Raw genomic sequence first — 19,575 nt, forward strand, 5'->3', positions numbered from 1 at the left:
AGATAATGTAAAATTGAAAACACATCATATTCTGTAATTCTTATTGTCAGCATTCCTTTTGTGGTCAAATTCTGCTGCTTGTGATTCTAAGTGTCCTTTGATAAAGATGGTAATTAAACAGAAAATATTATTTCTTGATATGATTGACAAATTTGCTGGAAAAAATGACCTTATGTGTGATAATCATACAAGGTCATGCAAAGTACAATGAAAAAAACCTGTCATGCTAGCATTTTTCTTGTTACCTAGTGAAGAGTCATAGTTTGGGATCTTAAGAGCATCTTAGTAGAAATAGCCACTGAATCAGCAGGACATTTGTTCCATTGACCATCTCAGGAGCCATTTCCACAAGCATACTCCCAGCAGAGAGGGGACTTAGTAGTTTATGAATTATAATAATAGCCGACATTGGCATGGTCCCAGACCTTATATGTGCTTTCCATGTTAATTCACTTCTTACCCATGGCTGGATAGGTAAGAAGACTCATCCACGGGTAAGAAGAGTCAGACAGTGCTTTTCTTTTGTCTTAACCTTTTTTTTAAGTGAGGAGGGGGAATAGAGAGACAGACTCCTGCATGTGCCCTGACTGGGATCCACTAAGCAATCTCCATTTGGGTCTGATACTCAAATTAACTGAGCTATCCTCAGTGCCCAGGGACAATGCTTGAACCAGTTGAGGCACTCACTGCAAAAGGGAAAGAGAGAGAGAAAGGAGAGAAGGAAGGGAAGAGAAGCAGATGGTCACTTCTTGTGTGTGTCCAGCCCAGAGATCAAACCCAGGAAGTCTACACGCTAGGCTGATGCTCTTTCTACTGTGCTACTTACCAGGGCCCAGTCAGCTCTTTTCAAATACAGCTCTTGTCAAATGACCGTGGTATGATCTTAGACAAGTTCTTTAACCTTTCTTTTTCCTCATCTGCAAAATGGGGTAACTAATGGGGTTGTTATGAGTATTAAAGTAATTAGTATATATATAAAGTGCTTAGAAAGTGTGTGGTACAGAGAACATACAATTTAAGTGTAATATAAACCATTATCATTTAATGACATAAATATAGTAATATATTATTAGAAAATATATAGCACTATACAATATTGGTGTAAACTATTCTTATTTACCAAAACATTAGCTCCATATCTTGAAGATGCATATACCTTAATTATTAATACCACCTGCAGCATTGCCCCAGAACACTTCCAGAAAAAAACAGCATCATACAGTAGAATTAAACCATGAGGTATGTGGCTCGCCGGGGACCACAGCATCCCAAACAAAAAAGAATGCATTTTTTTGTACCACGGTGAGCTCCGTATAGGTGCATCTTGTCTCCAAACAGCAAGTGCCAGGCACATCAGGAAGATAGCCCTTCTCCACTGGAAGCAATTTGGAGTCAGTAAAAAAGAGAACACTTTAGCAGTGCTCCTCTGTCCCCACATAAGGAGGTTTTTTTGTAAGCCTGTCAGTACTCTCCCTAATGTCTGTAGAGGTGCAGTTCATAGCTATTTGGCTTCTGCTGAGAAGCTATCCAGGGAGAACAGAGTCCAACAAGTTCGGTACCTGCCCTCCTTCAAGAGAGGCAGCATTTAGTTGTTCAAGGCCTGTAACTGTTCTAAAAATGGACCAGGAGTCCTTCTGCACACCCTTCTCAGAGACCCTCTGTATCAGGGACTGGTCTCAGGCTTAGGGGGCACAAACTTGAAACTCCAGACTGGAGGGGCAAAGCTTGCTCATTCAGCTACACGGCTTTTACAGGAATTTGCAGGAGGAAGTGGTTGTAGTGGCCTGTGTGGGTCACTGTAGGGCTTAGCTTGTAAGAGACTTTCGGACAGAAGCTTCCAGGAAGAGAAGCAGGGGCAGGGTATTCCAGGCACAGGGGAAATGGGGTAGACATTGAGATTTGAGATGGCATGACATATTTTGGGAACAGCAAACAGACCAGCTGGGGCAAGAGGCATGTGGTGAGGACCACAAAGAGGTTGTGGTCAGGGCGTGAAGTCTCAAGTGGCTTACAGAGGGCACGCAAGAGAGACTTATCAAAGGCGTTTAGAACCAAAGGACGTGGAGAATGGATTTGAGGGTGGAGGATACTGAGACGGCAGTGGAGGCTACTCTGTCTACAGAGCCTCAGCTAATCCAGAGGCTGCAGTGGGGCATCTGCTTTGTGGCCTGTAAGTGTAACCAGAGAGTTCTGTGGGCTTTTCTAGGCTCCATGTCTCTGAAAAAATCACAAAAATATAATAGTATCTATTTGTAGGGTAAGTAAACCCCATACAGGTATTTTGATTTGAAAAGTGGTTATATTTGTCTGACATGTACACAAATCAATGAATAAAGATTAGATCTTAGAACAGATATGATAAAAGAAAAATAGATGTTATTAACAAATATCTCACCAGGTGGCACAATCTAGGGATTATAGCAAAAAGGAGCATGGGTCCCCACGTGCCTTATGCTTCCCTCAGAGGGTGAACTCCTTCTGCTAGATCTGACTCAGATCACAGAAATGCAGCCCGTAATCTTTGGGCCTGGTAAAACTGTGGGTGGAGGTCCAGGTGTTTCTTCAGGATGGAACATAGTCTGATGAAACCAGGGGCTTTATATTGGGCAAATGACTAGATATGCTCAGAATTCAAGATAGCACCATGTGGAAAATATGTCCAAAAAACCCTTAAAACATTAAAGCTAATTAAATCATTAGTGAAAGTTCAAGTCCTTTCCTTTAACAACAAGAAATTTCTTTTTCATTCATTCATACATACATTCATTCATTCATTCATTCATGTCTTCACCAACATTCATGTGTGCAGAGCAGGCCCCAGGCTGAAGGCCTGGTGTGGGAGGAAAGAAACCCCGTAGGCAGGGAGGAAACCAAGGGCAGTAGGCAGCAACTATAAGGAAGAAGACCCATCTGACATGAAAACAGCAATATTTAAGATTTGAAGAGTCCTGTTTTAACAACAACTGCAAATAGACTGATTAAAAGGCAAAATAGAAGTTAGATGCAACTAGGGTAGGTGTAAGAAGGGCAGAGGCAGATTAACTGATGTCCAAGGTTTTCAATTAAAAGACATTAAGAGATATGAGATCAAGAAAACCAATTAGGAAAGGAGATTTCTGTTCTTAAATACCTGCCACATGTTAGCACTCACTAGACACTGCAGACACACAAGAGCAAGTATGTTTCGGTCCCAAGCCTTTGAAACATAGTTGAGGAGTCAAAGCCGGGACTCTAAGCAGTGAAATGGAAAGACGCACCGAGTCTTTGTGTCAGTAGGAAGCATTTTAATTGTTCCCTTCGTCCTCATGAGAAACCCATAATAGTGAAGCTGGTAAACATGGGGGGTTGTGGATTAGGACTGCCTGCTGGTGAACTCCAGCTCCACCACTTAGCAGCACTGTGACATTAAATCAATTAACGTCCCTGTGCCCTACTTCTTTTACATACAAAATGGTGATAATAGTAATTAGTTTATTATTTTTTTAAACTATAAAGTAAGGATAGTCTATTGTCCGTACTTATACAAACACTAACCTGAGTGTCTGGTAAGTCGTGAGCACTCACTATGATTTTTTCAGAAATAATGAGCAAATGTGTGTGTGGGGGCAGGCCTTAAGCACAACTGAAGGTAGACATTGGTGAATACTTAAAATAACAACGTAGAACTATTTTAAAGGCAGGGATCCTCCAGACCACATGAGTCGAGTCACTGAAAAGCAGAAAAAACATGGACGCTTGACCCTTACCTTCCAAAGAAGAACAATCAGTTTTTGAAAATCTGGCTGAAAAAATACTCGTGGCTTGTATATAACGAAATACTGTATCTCATGTTCTGTGGCCTCTGTCGCAAGCATGGAGTGAAGTCGAGGGGAAACCAAGTGAGTCTCTTCTATGGCTCTGACAACTTCAGGGCTGAAGTTCTCAGTGCTCACCATGTCAGTGAGGCTCACGCCAAGGCTTCATTAGTGGAAGCAGCCAGTGGCTCCCTGGTGACCAGGGCCTCCGTGGAGCTAATGGCACAGACCATGAGCAGAGAAACCCTGGGGAGAGTCGAAAACTTATTAAGTTTGTGCTATGCTTTCGCCAAGACAGAGCATTCCCTCAAAGATTGTCTCTGGATGTGCAAGTTGGATGAAATGAAGGGTGTTGATATTGGCCCCATATTTAGAACTAGCGAATCAGCGGAAACATTTACATATTTTATTGCTGAAGTAGAACACAGAAATCTAAGAGAGAAACTAGAGGAAACTAAGTTTTTCTCTGTCAACATTGACGGCAGCTCAGCCAGTTCGACCGAGGAGACTGAACTTGTATACATGCGGTTTGCACACATAGGCAAAGTGCGTTGCCAACTTGGGGTAGAGGCACAGAAAAGAAGGATCCTCTGGTCATCAAAATCGCCATTGAGAAAACTCTAGAAAGAAATCTTCAACTTAGGCTGTCGGACCAAGACTGGGTGAAGAAACTGGTTGGTTTTGGTAGCGATGGTGCCCCTGGCTCAGAGGGAAAAGTCAGTGGGGTGGGCTTCCTTTTCAGAGAAATCCAGCCATGCGTGCTGACTGTATATTGATTTGCACATCATCTTGAACTGTCTTACAAGATGGTGTTCCAGAGCATTTCCCTGTACAGTGATGTCAGAGACCTCTTTCACAGAATTCATGGCTTCTACCACAGTTCAGCTCTTCATAAGCGTCCTCAAACTGCTTTCCGAGGGCTTCACCTTCGCCCTGCGATGCCTTCCCAGGTCAGAGGCAGGAGGTGGCTTCAGGGATTACAGACAGCCCTCTGGAACTTTCTCAAGGGATATCCTGAAATTGTCCAGCAGCTGCATTCAGCAAGTAATTTTGAAATACCACACTATTTTCGTTTCTCAGGATAACAGAAAGCATTTTGTATTGAGCAATTGGAAACAAAAATCTCGAGAAGATAGACCACTGTTTTATTCCCAACCCGCATTACAGACAGGTGAAGGCAGACGTGACACCAGTTATCAGAGAGCCAAAAAACTCCGGGAGCCCTTCTTCAGGCAGGTATTGTCAAGTTTGTGCATTTCCTGGTGGATGTCACTAACGTGTTTGGCATCCTGTCCAATGTCAATCAAGACAGAAGTTCTTTGATTGCGGATATATTTGCTTCTGTAGAGTCCACCCTGGAAATGCTCAGAATGTGTTAAACAAGATGGGAGTCAGGGAAGATCTGAGGGACTTGGGAAGTAATTTGCCAGGTGCTTTTCATTTCATGGTTTATGTGGGGAATTTCGTTTCTCCCCAGATCAGGGCCAAAAGAGCATAGGGTGGATTCAGTCACACACTTTCATGGTCACCACCTCAAAGGAAAGGGAAGCATTTCTGACGTGAGAAACATGGTTTTAACATGTCTTATCAGGAGGCTGCGAGGCTGTTTCAGAGATGCTAACCAAGATGTGGTGAAGGCAGCCGTGATTGGCAGCTTCAGGTTGTGGCCCGCAAAGATAAATCAAGGTGACCTATTTGCATTGGCTCTGAACATGAAGTTCTTTGATTGTACGAGTGTTTCTTACCTATGTGGCTTTGCATTTGTGTATTGATGGCAGAGTTTGGAGAAAAAGAGGTGTCTATCCTGGTTGCACATTATGGACCAGTATTGGCAGCTGCCAATGTGCAAATTGATGAAGTGGTCACTGAGTGGAGCATGTTGGAATCAGAGATTTATGCTAGGTAAGCATCAGGAAACTAGCTGATGTTTATAAATATTTGGGTAAAACTTGGGAGTCTCAGTCTTTTTGTTTTTCACTTTCCCTCCTAGATTTCAGAACATCCACAGATTGACCTGGGATTTTGTGAATTTGGTTTGCTCACTCAAATATCCAAATATCTTGACCCTAGTGGACCTAGTGCCGACCCTCCCCGCAAGCTCAGTTAAGGCAGAGCGTGGCTTTAGTCAGATGCAGTGCACCAGGACACCAGTGCATGCCAAGGTCAAGGCTGGTGGCAGGTCGGATCTCCTGGTCATTCAGTTGAATTTTCCAGATATTAATAAATTTGACCCCAGGAAGGCTTTCCATTTATGGAATGCAAGTACACCATCTTCAACAGGTGACACAAGATCTAATTCAGATTGCTCATCAAACTCAGAAAGCATTGTGAAAGTGCTTAGTAATGTGACAAATGGTGACTTCACCCTTGATCATAGCAGAAAAAAAATTATTTTCAAAAGGCTGAAATTTGAAAGTAAAACCATCACTGGTCTTCTCATTAAATACAAAAGGCATTTGGTATTGTCTAGAGCAGTGGTAGTCAACCTGGTCCCTACCACCCACTAATGGGTGTTCCAGCTTTCATGGTGGGCGGTAGCAGAGCAACCAAAGTATAAATAAAAAGATAAATTTAACTATAGTAAGTTGTTTTATAAAGATTTATTCTGCCAAACTTAGCAAAAATCCGACATAAAGTACTTGGTAAGTAATTATTATTATATGCTTTAACTTGCTGTAACTCTGCTTTTTTAAATTTTATAAAGTAAAGTTACTTCCCTACTTTATAAATCACCATTACTGTGGAACCAGTGGGCGGTTAGAAAATTTTACTACTAACAGAGATACAAAAATGGGTGGTAGGTATAAAAAGGTTGACTACCCCTGATCTAGACATACAAAGCAAAAATCCAAAAATTGGTTTTCCAGTAACTTTCTAATTCTTCTACATTCACGTGCTTTTATATTCTTTTGGTGGAAGTGTACATGGTTAAGCAATAGTGTTATTTTGATATCATATTTCTGAGATTTATATGTAAAAGTCATGTCATTATATGCCTTAGTCATTCAAGTAACAGGTCAATATTAAAATAGTTTTTACATTTCACACGAATGTTCCCAGGTAAACAATTCCTATGTAGCTAAAAGTATTGTCTTATAATACTTTGCTTGCACCATGGCCATTAGAGGCAGTGGAAATATTTTACACATCTACCAGAATTTTTAAATACTTTGAGCCTCTTTATGGTTTCAAAAGAGTTTATTTATGGTTTCATGTTGAGGAACATGAATGATTTATTTTTAACTTATCTGAAAACCGATAGGGTATCATGTAAAGATTATTTTACTGAAAATTCTGCTACCTTGGAAAGTAGGCCTATCTCTACAGAATTAAATACCCAGATTTGATCAAAAAGGATAAAGGATTTATTTCTGCACAAATTGCGAAATGGCCAATCATATCAAAGGAAGAAAGATTCTGCTCTTGCTACCCAGAAAGTTCCCTTCCAAATCTCAAAATTGTATATTTGGTTTTAACTACTGAAATTTTAAAAGGATTGTTGCACATTCCTGAAAGTAAGGGGAAATGATAAAGTTATTTTTGGAATTTTATAAATGCTAAAGAGATAAATGTAAAAAATAATTTGAGATGCTGCGTCTATGCTTTTCACTTTTTTTATTTCCAAACGAAGAAGCATAGCCATCCCCTCTGGACCTGAAAGACACTTGATACATGTAGGTATCTCTCCAGACTCTAGAAGGTACCTCTGCTGTCGGAGTGAGACACTTTATCAGCAGATTCATTTATTTTGCTTCACTCTTTCTTTTTAAATGCATGTGCATGCAATTTGAAATGAGGAACAGTCTAAGCAGACATCTCTGTGGACAAGGTCAAGTAGGTTAGTATATAAGAGAAGAGTATTTAAAAGGGTAGTAATCGTTTATAAAATACTTTAGCATAGTGAGCTAATTATATGATTAAAATAACACTTCCAGCCCTGGCCAGTTGGCTCAGCGGTAGAGCATCGGCCTGGCATGCGGGGGACCCGGGTTCGATTCCTGGCCAGGGCACATAGGAGAAGCGCCCATTTGCTTCTCCACCTCCCCCCCCCCCCCTCTCTGTCTCTCTCTTCCCCTCCCGCAGCCAAGGCTCCATTGGAGCAAAGATGGCCCGGGCGCTGGGGATGGCTCCTTGGCCTCTGCCCCAGGCGCTAGAGTGGCTCTGGTCGCGGCAGAGCATAGCCCCCTGGTGGGCAGAGCGTGGCCCCTGGTGGGCGTGCCGGGTGGATCCCAGTCGGGAGCATGCGGGAGTCTATCTGACTGTCTCCCCCCATTTCCAGCTTCAGAAAAATACAAAAAAAAAAAAAAATTAGCACTTCTACCCCAATAATTTGACAATTCAAATCTTCCTACAGTTATAAAAACAAATAGATTCTGCTCCAAAGCATAAATGAGGATAACTGTTACTTTGATCACTATGGCGATTTGCATGCTTTTGAAACACCTTTATCCCATATTTACCGAAATATTTTACTTTTGTGAGCTACTGTATAATAGGAAAACTTAGAATATTTGTTTTAATTCAGCCAATTCTGAGTAAACGATCAGAAAAGACTTCGAACAAAGTGACGTCTCAATATTGTACCCAATCTGTAATGATTTATTACTTAGCCAAAAATGATATTTTGACTTAGCTGAGAAAAAATAATAAGAAAATTGATTATTATTTTTATGCTTTCAAAATGTCTTCTGTTTCTTTAAGGGTTATCATTTTAAGTAATATTAACAAAGTGATTCCCCGTTACCTAACTGAAAAAATATATTTCATTGCATTATAGGAATAATAGAAAATAAAGCATTTATTGACATTCTTCTTGACTTGGTGACCCCGAACCTTGTAACAAACAACTTGCCTAGTATTTGGATGCAGTTCACTGAGCCTGAAGTAAGCATCAATTTTGTTTGGGTTTCAAAGATTTGAGAATTTTTATTTGATGAGTAAGTCAGTAGTTTTAAAATAACCAGTACATGCACAATATCTGACATTTAGTAGGCAACCAATAAAAATAGAATGATTGAATGAATGGACTTTGAGACACATGCTCAGTTTTTGAAGAATGAGTGAGGATACTAACAGTCAGTGAAATGTCACAAGGGCCCGGAGGCTCAGCTGGTAAGTTTGTATCTATGGCTCCCTGATGAAATGATCCTAACTAGTAAAAGTAGATGATTTGGGCCAGGGGTCCCAAACTACGGCCCGTGGGCCGCATGCGGCCCCCTGAGGCCATTTATCCGGCCCCCACCGCACTTCCGGAAGGGGCACCTCCTTCATTGGTGGTCAGTGAGAGGAGCATAGTTCCCATTGAAATACTGGTCAGTTTGTTGATTTAAATTTACTTGTTCTTTATTTTAAATATTGTATTTGTTCCTGTTTTGTTTTTTTACTTTAAAATAAAATATGTGCAGTGTGCATAGGGATTTGTTCATAGTTTTTTTTATAGTCCGGCCCTCCAACGGTCTGAGGGACAGTGAACTGGCCCCCTGTGTAAAAAGTTTGGGGACCCCTGATTTGGGCAGTTCTTGCTCCTCATCATAGTTTGTGTCTTAAGAATATATCAGAAGACAAAGTGGTTAAAGAATATTTCTCTACGGGCTGTGGAGCCCTTGCACGCCCACTGCTGTCACTTTTGTCCCTGCTCTGTTGAAAAGATATAAAGGCAACTGGAAACAGACGTATACATTCATTGTGTAAGCAGAAATGTAAATGTCAAAGAAGCAAAAGGTGAAATACTTTCTAGGTACTGCCTGGTATAGAGTGGTAGGTAGAGCTTAAGAGAACGGAAGTCACTTTGTTCACCCTTCTGAAATCCTACTTCCTTCATCTGAATCTCTCACTAAGAAACATGAGCCAATAGAGCTTCATGCTAGAATTGTGCACACATTCCAAGGGCATTTCCTGTCTTTTTTCTAGTTGCAGGAGCTAACATCTTTATTAGTAGTAAACTCGGAGTTTGTGGACTGGCGGAAATTCTTGCTGGTGGCCTCACTGCCTTGGCCCATCCCCCTGGAGGAGGAGCTCCTGGAGACGCCACAGAGGTTCAAGGCTGTGGATGCCGAGCAGCTGGGCGCTGTCACTTTCGAGCAGTATACGCAGGTTGCTATCAACATCTGGCACTAATACCAGATTACTTTTGACCTAAGGAGTAGAATGTAACTGGTGACCTTTACCAGAACAATTTTGGTAGAGAACAGAATCCAGACTGCAGAGGACTGAGGAAATGACTAGTAGGAAGTAAAGATAAGAAAAGCCAACTCAAGGCCCTGGCCGGGTGGCTCAGCAGTAGAGCATTGGCCCAGTGTGTGGAAGTCTGGGTTTGATTCCCTGTCAGGGCACACAGGAAAAGCGACCATCTTCTCCCCCCCCCCCCACTCCATCTTCTCCTCCTGTAGCCATGGCTCAGTTGAAGCGAGTTGGCCCTGGGTACTGATGGCTCCATGGCCTCATCTCAGGCCCTAAGAAGAGCTCGATTGCCTAGTAATAGAGCAATGGCTCCAGATGGGCAGAGCATCAGTCCCAGACAAGGTTGCCGGGTCGATCCCAGTCAGGGAGCATGTGGGACTCTGTCTCTCTGTCTTCCCATGCTCACTTAATAATAATAAAAAAAAGTCAAATCATGTTTGAGAAGTTAGAGTAAGGAAGGAGTTAGAGTGAAATCCCATAACAAGAAGAGACTGCATTGCATATCTTTTGTCTACTTAGAGAATCCATACTGCTGCTCACTGGTTCACATTGCTGGTAGACACAAAAGATGGACATGTTTGGGAGGTGTTAATTTTGAAACAAGGTGATACACTCTAGATAACTGTATCACATATGTGAGCCACCACGGAAGGATATTTTCCTGCTTCTCTTTTCTTCCATAATTGATGGATGGTGTGCTCATAGCCAGCCCTGAGGGTCTCATGCTTGCACAGCTGAGCCAGAGGAAGTGGCACTTACATGTGGAGAAGATTCCTTCAAAGCTGATCAGAAAAAGTGCTTAGCTGATTAGGCTCAGATTCCTCTCCCAATAGAGCAATTTATGAATTCTATTACCATCCTGAACTTAAAACTTGTAAAGATGATTTTTTTTACAAACAGAAACAACAAAGCACAACTTACTCTATTTTTATTGTTGGCTTAAGGCTTTAAAAAGTGGGCACTGTGCAATTACCAGCTTTCACTATATACACTATGTACAGATTAACACAGGATATCAATTTAGGCACTCTCACAAACATGAAAGGAACAAAGAGTGTTAGCAATTTTTACCAGAGGGCTGAGCCAAAACCAGAAAGCTCCTTTACCGAAAGTGTGAATTTCTTAGAGAAGGCAGGCTGCTACGTTTAATAGAAACTCAGAAACACTTGGACACCACCTGTGACTGGGGAGCAGTTGGTTTCTGAGCTCTGGCCTCTTCTCTTGCCTCTTCAATTTCTGCTCCTCGAGCCCACGACAAGGAAGGCCATTTGGAGAGGCCCATTTGACCATCCCTCATCATGACTTTTACAGATTTCCAACACACAAGCTCAGAAAAAAAGAAAGAGAGAGAGAGAGAGAAAGGGAGAAGGAAGGAAGGAAGGAAGGAAGGAAGGAAGGAAGGAAGGAAGGAAGGAAGGAAGGAAGGAAGGAAGGAAGGAAGGAAGGAAGGAAGGAAGGAAGGGAGGGAGGAGGATTTTTAATGAGAAAAGTCAAAACAGCTTCTAGGGCAAAATTTTGTAAGATTTATTGAAAATGCCTCATTAGAACAGTAAAATAGTATAACTGTATCACTGAGATAAAGTTTTCTGGGAGAGGAAGGCTCTCTACTCTGTTTCTTACTTGTCTTTTTTCTTTTCTTCTGACTAATTGCAAGTTCACCACAACAGCCACACAGGAGTGTGGGCTGATTTCTCCAGCTGCTGAGAGGGAGTGGGAGGGAAGGTGTGCGAAGTCAGCTGGGCTGTGCGCCTCATCTAAGCAATGGGAGACTAAAAACCCCTTGCACTTGCTGCCTGCCCCTCTGCACCTGTCATATGCTTGCCTCTGTCATGTGTGGATGTTTAGTCACACTCACGTAGACTTCTTTGATGTTCAACTCTCGACTCATCTTATGAATGAGACACATGGTGTTGTAGGCTTAATGAGTCAGATGTCCTAGGACCCAAACAGTGAAATGCTTATTTTCAAGGGAAAAGTAAAAAGGACAAAACAAAAAACAACCAAACAAATAAACTTTTTGTTAGCAAGAGAGTACAAAGCACACTTCCATATTTTAAGGAGAAATCACCTCACGCTCCAGTGAGGCAGGACGTGGAGGACAGGACCTGCTTTATCAATTTAAACGCTTCACACCTTTCACATTTCACATTTCCTATTGTGAAAATTTTCAGGGGTGACTTGTCAAAAAAACGTAAGTTGTTTTCCAGTCAGGTTATTTTTTCTATCTAATGTGGCCCTTCCGTGTGTGATACATTTTGAAGCAGTTTTCTAGTTTATGAAATAATATAAACATTTAGAAAACTACAATAAATGGGCCATTGGTTTTACGAATCCAGGGAGAGTGCTGTGCGTCGAGACCACTGGAAGGGGAACTGTGAGTTGGCTGAGTCACAGGGGAAGGTCAGGGGTCTTATCTCTGTTTCCTTATTTCCCCTCTGGCTTCTTCTACAATTTCCTCTTTATTATAGGCTTCCAGCAGTATGATCATTGTGTCCCTTGGTGTAGTTTTTTTCTGCTTGGGGTTCATTGAATTTTCTGACTCTTTGGGTTTTAGTTTTTATTTAATTTGGAAATTCTTTAGGATAATTTTTCCAAATATTTTTTCTGCACCTTCTGCCTTTTCAAAACCAGTCAACATTTATTGTCCCACAGGTCACTGATGCTTAGCTAATTTGTGTCTAGCCTTTTTTCCCTGTGCTTTCTTTTGTACTCATTTCTATTTCTGTGTCTTCAAATTTACTGATTATTTCCTCTGCAGAGTTGAATCTGCTGGTAACATGATGCAGTGTATTTTCCACTGCAGGTGCTATACTGTTTATCCCTAGAAGTTCAGGTGGGTTTTAAGCATTTATTCCGTATCTTCTTTTTTTCATTATGTGTGTGTTTTTCCTCCATGTCCTTGAACAAATAAAATATATTTATGATAGCAAAGTGAATATAACCTTGTTGTTCTTTCTATCATCTGTGTCACTTCTGTGTTCATTTCTATTGATTTTGTTACTCCTGGCTATGGGTCACATTTTCTAGCTTTTTCCTATTCTTAGTAAGTTTATATTGGATGATGGATGTTGTGAATTTATATTGTTGGGTGCCCAGGTTTATATACTTTATATGTCGTCAGACGTGCAGTGATGTTACTTGGCATCTGTTTCACCATCTCAAGGTTGATTAAGATTTGTAAGGATATGTCAAAACCATTCGACCTCTATGTGCGAGGATTTATTTCTGGGCTCTCTGTTGTATTTTATTAATCTATATGTCCGTCTCTATGCCAGCAACTATAACTTTGCAGTAAGTTTTGTAATCAGGAAGTGTGAGTCCTTCAGCTTTGTTCATCTTTTTAAGGATTATTTGGGGTCTCAAAATTTCATATGAATTTTAGGATTATATTTTTCTCTGCAAAAAATGTCATTAGAATTTTGATAGAAATTGCACTGAATCTGTAGGTCACTTTGGGTAGTATTTGCATCTTAACAATATTGCCTTCCATTCCATAAACACAATATCTTCCCATTTATTTAAGTCAATTTTAATTTCTTTAGCAATGTTTTGTAGTTTTCACTATACAGGTCTTTCACTTCCTTGGTTAATTCCTAAATATTTTATTCCTTTTTAAGCTATTATAAATGTAAATGTTTTCTTAATTTTCAGGTTGTCTATTGTTGATCTACAGAAATACAACTGATTTTGTATCTCATCACCTAGTTGATTTCCTTTATTAGTTCTAACAGTTTAAAAGAGAAGAAAGATTAGAGAGTGAGTCCAGAGCAGCCTTTGGTGTAAGCTCCATCTGACCCAACTATGAAAGCAACATCTGCTCAGTGCCCTACAGACCAGGAGGTCCTCCCACATGAACTGCTTCTTCCCTTGCTTCTTTACTGTGGATCTTTCTCCAACTCCTGATATTTCTCACTTACACACACACACACACACACACACACACCCCTTTGCTCTCCACTGAGATGTGAGGAGATCCCTCTGCAGATCTCGAGGCCCTTCTACCTACCTATCTGTCTGTCTGTCTATCTGTCTATCTATATTAGTCCCTCTCTAGTGTCATGTCCTGAAAATTCTACCCGTCTTGGTTTCCTTCAAGCTCCATGATCTGTCCTGTGAACTCAGCACGACTGTCAGGCTCTGCCGGGTGCCCCTCCTGGCACTGCAGACTGCAGACTGCCCCCAGGCTGGGACAGTAGAGGGGGGTCTTTCTGCCTTCTTCCTGTTGGCAGCTCCTGTCCTGTGTCGTCTGTTGTCTAATGTCTGAAAACACATGTATCATGGATGTTGTCCACTTTTCTGGTAAAGGCGAGAGGGTAATTCTGAACTTGGTTACTCCATCATGTCCTAAAGCAGAAATCCTACCAGTGTTCCTGATCTCTCTGTTCCCCAGAGAATGGCACTTCCCCTCCAGGTTAGTCCCTGGGCGAGGGCCTCCTCCTGAGCAGTGCTCGCATTCAGAGCTCAGGCCCGTGCTGGACCTGACGCTGCTTCTCTGCCTTCTCTCTCGTGAGCTTCCACAGAGCCAGCATGTCCCACCACCCTACTCCATTCTTCCAGGTGAAAAGAAAACCCGCTCCTCACTGCTGGGGGCTGCATCCCCTTGCCAGCTACCCTATGTCATTTAAGCCTTATTTCCAAGCATAGGTGATTTTTAGACGGAAAGAAGTCATAGACCATAGGCTGGACTCAGTTTAAGCAAGCCCATGTCCCTTGGCCGTAGGCAGTGCTGAGAGCAAGTTATCACTCGAAAATGCTAAGGGAGTGAGACCTGGAAACAAAATCTTATGTATGTACAGTGCTTACCGTGTGTAAAAATTAAACTTGGCAAGACATATTCTTTGAACCAATTTAGTACTTGATTTTCAACAGCAGGCATGAATGGTAACACCCAAAGGAATGGACTAAATACCAAATTTGTGATATAAACAAGTCCAATTGAAGTTCATAGGAGAGATCAAGGAGGGCCCTCTGGTGGAGATGTGATCTGATCTGAGCCAGGTCTAAAAAGATGTTTACGTTTCCATGGGTAGACAGGAAGTCACCTCAGGTAGGAGGGAGACTGGAAACAAAACCAGCTTCGAGGTTACTGGACTGTTCTTTGGTGGAATATTGAGGTTCTGTACCAGTGTGGCAGCCATGGGGACAGAAGAAAGGGAGAGATGGGAGAGGCATTGCCAAATGGGAATCGAGGGATTTGGTCATTGCTGTTAGATACAGGCTGACAAAGAGGGATGTCAGTAAAAAAGTAGGACTGTGAGCTCTTGAGTCAGTCATTTATTCATTCAACAAACATTTTCCAACACCAACAGTGTGTGCCAATACCTCCCTTGGCTCTGAGAACAGACAGCAACATAGACAGGATGTGTGAAATGTGAGCTACTGTCATGAGCGTCGACCCTCCAAAATATTGCTCTGCGAGCAAAATCTAGGGCAGTGACCTCCAAGCTTCATTGTTATATGTTGCAAGTTCAAATATAGCTAGCATCTCTAGTACATGGATTTTCATTTATAAAATATACATATGTCCTGTTGCACTGATACATTATATACATTATCAAATTTTTAAAAATTAAAATTAAAAAGGAATCAGATCGAAATACATGTAAATATTAATTCTACTACTTTCTCCTCTACCCCATGGTTTCTTCAGCCTACGTTAGACACCTGCACATGCTGGGTTTGTCTGTGGCTGTTACAGGGACAATCACATCTCAGCATAATGCATTAATAAGTTTTGTTCTTACTTTTTGTATAGGCTGGTCTGTGGTTTACAGGGGATGAAGATATAAAAATTTGGGGAAATCTTCTTGAACCCCTGCCATTCAACAGGCAGGAGCATCTTCTACAGGTAATTACTGTGAGCTTTAAAATGTTTCGTACTATGACACTAATCAATTTCATTGTTGTTTCTTCCACTTGTGAAATTTGTTTTTCAGACCACTGCCACATTCCAGTTTGTTTTCCGTTTCCCCAAAAAGCAGACTTAACAGTCACTAAGCGGCAGCACAAGGAGCCCCCGGGAAGGAGGCAGGGCCGGACTCTTAGACAAAATCCTGCCGTTCAATTAACTCTCTAACTGATTGTGGACAATTTCCACAGCCTCTCTAATTTCACTTTTCTCATCTGCCAAGTAAGCTGTTACTGGTCACAATTGTCCCTAAGTGTCCTTTCAATTCTAAAAGGTTAGGGTAAAAATTGTCATCTTAACCATATATTTTTTTATTTATTTTTTATTTTGACATGTACAACATACGAAGGTTTTGCAAACAGCCCATGCTTCATTGGGTTTTTAATATCAAAACTGTTATTATCCATAGTAATTATTGATGATAATAACATTGTAATGACAGTGGTAATAATGTTGATTATAATGGTAGTATTAATATTATTGCCTTCTATTCCTGAGGCCACAATAGAAAGCAATACCTTCAAATATGAAAACTATGTCAGTGTAAATGTTTCAAGTATATGCATAACACAGCCAAACTCAGTAAGAATTGAGTGGTATATTTAGACAACAAAGCAAACTATTTTAATCAACTGTTTGATTTCCAGCCAACCATTAATCCAAAATTACAGTACAAAGTTGAGCATGGTTCCAATCATAATCTCAAAGAGAGCTATTTCCCTGAACGGGTTGCACATTTTTGAGCACCTATGCCGGACACTGTCTGGCGAGCAGGGAGGAGAAGGGGCCAGAGAGTTACCATAAGTGCCCAAGCCACGAGGCTGGCAGTTTTAGGGCAACTTTTCGTTTTGCTATTGTTGGTTTTTTACGATGTGAAACTGGGGACTGAGGTTGATTCTCCTGTACAGCTTTGGGAGTCCATCTCTCTGTGATTTTGTGGACAAGTCTGCAACCACATAAACAGATTCTTCATTATTTGGGAAGAAATCGGCAGGCTGAATAGCTCCTTCTTTTTCAGACAGAAATTTTTAGAAATGTCGAAGGGCAGGCGCTGCTCTTCTAACCTCTAAATCTGGAAGGCAGACAGAGCAGGTCAGCCCCTGGGATGTGAGGCAGCGAAGCAGGCAAGCCTTTGGGTTCCAAGGAAGGGAGTGGCCCCCACCTGCTGCTGCCCAAACGGCTGAAAAGTGACAGGGAGAAAAGGGACAAGTTGGGAACAGAGGCAGGACTGTGAAGCCTGAGAAAAAAGTGCTCTAATGGGGCAAAGGGTGGCTGATAGATGTGTGTGTGTGTGCCCGTGCCCATGTGTGTATGTGTGTGTGAATGCGTGCACACCCATGTGTGTGCGCCCTTGTGTGTGTATGTGTGATGCCCAGAAGACAGAAGAAGAGAAAGGGGCAGTGTTTTCCAGCTCCCTCTGGATGCTCAGCATTGCATAACTCTCAGTGCTCTTAAACTGGGATTAAAAGTACAGATCCCTGTGCTGACAAGCTCCAAGGTCCTGATGGAGTGACCTAAGCTCTGTGCCATTTCAACCCCTTCGTGATGGGGTTGTTGTGAAGAATGAGGGAGTGACTCTACATGTGTTAGCTGAACAGACACCAACTGTGCTGACTGTATGTGACAAAAGAATGGTTAATGGTTAACACACTAATAAAAATGGTGCAAAGGGAAAACATAAAGCAAGATGAGTATACCTTGTCAGCTGTAATGAGAATAGAAAAGACTAAATTGAGGGAGGGGGGAGGGCCCCATGAAGAGGGTGTTCTGAGGGTCAGGCTCCGTGGACTCTGTTCTCTGTTCTGCCATGACTCACTGTGGGGCTCTGGGCAGGTCCTTTCCATTCCAGGCCCCTGCATCCTCTCAAGGAGAAGGCATGGGCTACAATCTTAGGTCCTTTCCACTCCCCTGCTTTGTCATCTATGCTTTCCATGATCTGGGACCTGCCTCGGGCCACACCCAGCAGTGACTCCTAGAGATGGGCCATGACCACTGTGCTGGGCTTGGATGACCTCAGAGTCCAGGCACTGGATGAAAGGCCAGCGACATCCAGAAAAGGATCCCTGGGACATGTCTGTGTTGCAGTCACATCCTTGTACCCTGACAGTGACAACACACAGTGACTGATGTGTTTCAACAGGCTGTGTCCTAGCTTCCCACACATATTTCCACATAGTCAACACCCACAGCAACTATTCCAGTATTTCAAAAGTCCTTCAGGATAGCCTGAGAAAAGTCAACTGAATTTTGCTATATTCAAATCCACAGGTGTTGTCTCAATCTCTTCTCCACAGCTTCCATCCATGTGAAATTCTTCTGTTACTCTTTTAATATTTATGGAAGCCACACTCGTGGTTGTAGTACTAGCCATTTTCTAACAAATCTCAAACGTCTATTTCTATCTCAAATCTTTCAAACGATAGACTTTCAGATGCAATTGCCTGTTTGACTTCTCTTGAATGTCTAGTAGACATCTCACACTCGCCATGTCCAGAATTAGGTGCCGGATTGCCCATCCCCGCCACACCGCCGTTCCCATCCTCACCTGAAGCTCTCTCCTTCTCAATCAGGGCCAGCTCTTCCCGTCACTTAAGCCAAAACCATTGCAGTCATCCTGAGTTCTCCTTTTTATCCAACCCTCCTCCAATCCTGGAAATCCTGGTAGACAGAATAAAACCACTTCTTATTATATCCAGGATAAGACCACTTCTTCCAACTGCTGCTTGTCACTGAAACAAGCCACAGTCAACTCTCCCTGGATGACTGCAAAAGCTCGTAATGTTTTTCTGTTTCTCCCTTTTCTGGCCTCCAATCAGTGGCAGATCCTGGCTGCTGCTACTCCAACAGCTCTGCCTGTCACTCCTACAAAAAGCTGACGTCCTTACCAGTCAGCCTGACCCTGCACCTCCTGACTCTTCCTCTCTCTCCCTGTCTCCTGCTCTTCTGTCCCTGCCTACTGTTGTCTCGGCTGCACTGGTCTCCTCCCTGCTGGTCCAAGTGTAAGGCAGACACCCACCTCTGACACTATTCTCATTGCTTCCCTCTGCCTGTCACGCTCTTACCCGGGGTGTCTTGAATCCCTGCTCCCCCCAAAACTCTGTTCAAATTTCACCTTCGCATGTTTGCCACCTATCCCCCCTTCAGTCTCAGTTCCCCTTTTTCTGACCTGAATTCTGCCAACAACCTACTTTGGAAGCTGGTCTTGGAACCAATCTTGATATTAGCCTTAGATGTGATTGTAACCCCATTGATTTCTTGATTTCAACCTTGTGGGATTTTTTTTCTTTGTGTTTCCATACTCATCATCTAATTACCTTGATTTATTTTATTTGTTCTTTATTTTCTGTCTTCCCCATGTAGAAAATGAGTGCCTCAAGAGCAGACGTCTTTCTCCCTTTCCAGTGAACGCATCTTCAGCATCTAGACTAGTGCATGCCTAGCATATCACAGTTGGTCAATAAGTAGTCGGCAGTGTGTAATTATTATCTCACAGTTATTGTAAATCAGAAGTCCAGGCATGGCTTCGCTGGGTCCTTTGCTCAGGGTCTCACAAGGCTGAAATAAAGAAATCAGTGGGGTTACAACCTCATTGGAAGCTAATTTCAAGATTAGTTCCAAGACCAGCTTCCAAGATGGGTTGTTGGCAGAATTCAGATCTGTGCATTGTAGGGTGGAGATGTTCAGCTTTGAGAG

At 42.2% G+C, this 19,575-nt stretch overlaps 1 protein-coding gene across 1 annotated transcript in view; it reads left to right on the top strand.

Annotated features, from left to right (window-relative positions):
- The window catches only part of SPEF2 (sperm flagellar 2), a 167,731-nt gene that overhangs the window by 133,203 nt on the left and 14,953 nt on the right, over positions 1–19,575 (top strand). Inside the window, 3 exon segments of the mRNA XM_066244327.1 lie at positions 8,572–8,678; positions 9,705–9,887; positions 15,730–15,822. Of these exon segments, the coding sequence (XP_066100424.1) occupies positions 8,572–8,678; positions 9,705–9,887; positions 15,730–15,822 (383 nt within the window).

The sequence above is a fragment of the Saccopteryx bilineata genome, chromosome 1, assembly GCF_036850765.1.
Source record: "Saccopteryx bilineata isolate mSacBil1 chromosome 1, mSacBil1_pri_phased_curated, whole genome shotgun sequence".
In the NCBI taxonomy this organism is placed as follows: Eukaryota; Metazoa; Chordata; class Mammalia; order Chiroptera; family Emballonuridae; genus Saccopteryx; species Saccopteryx bilineata.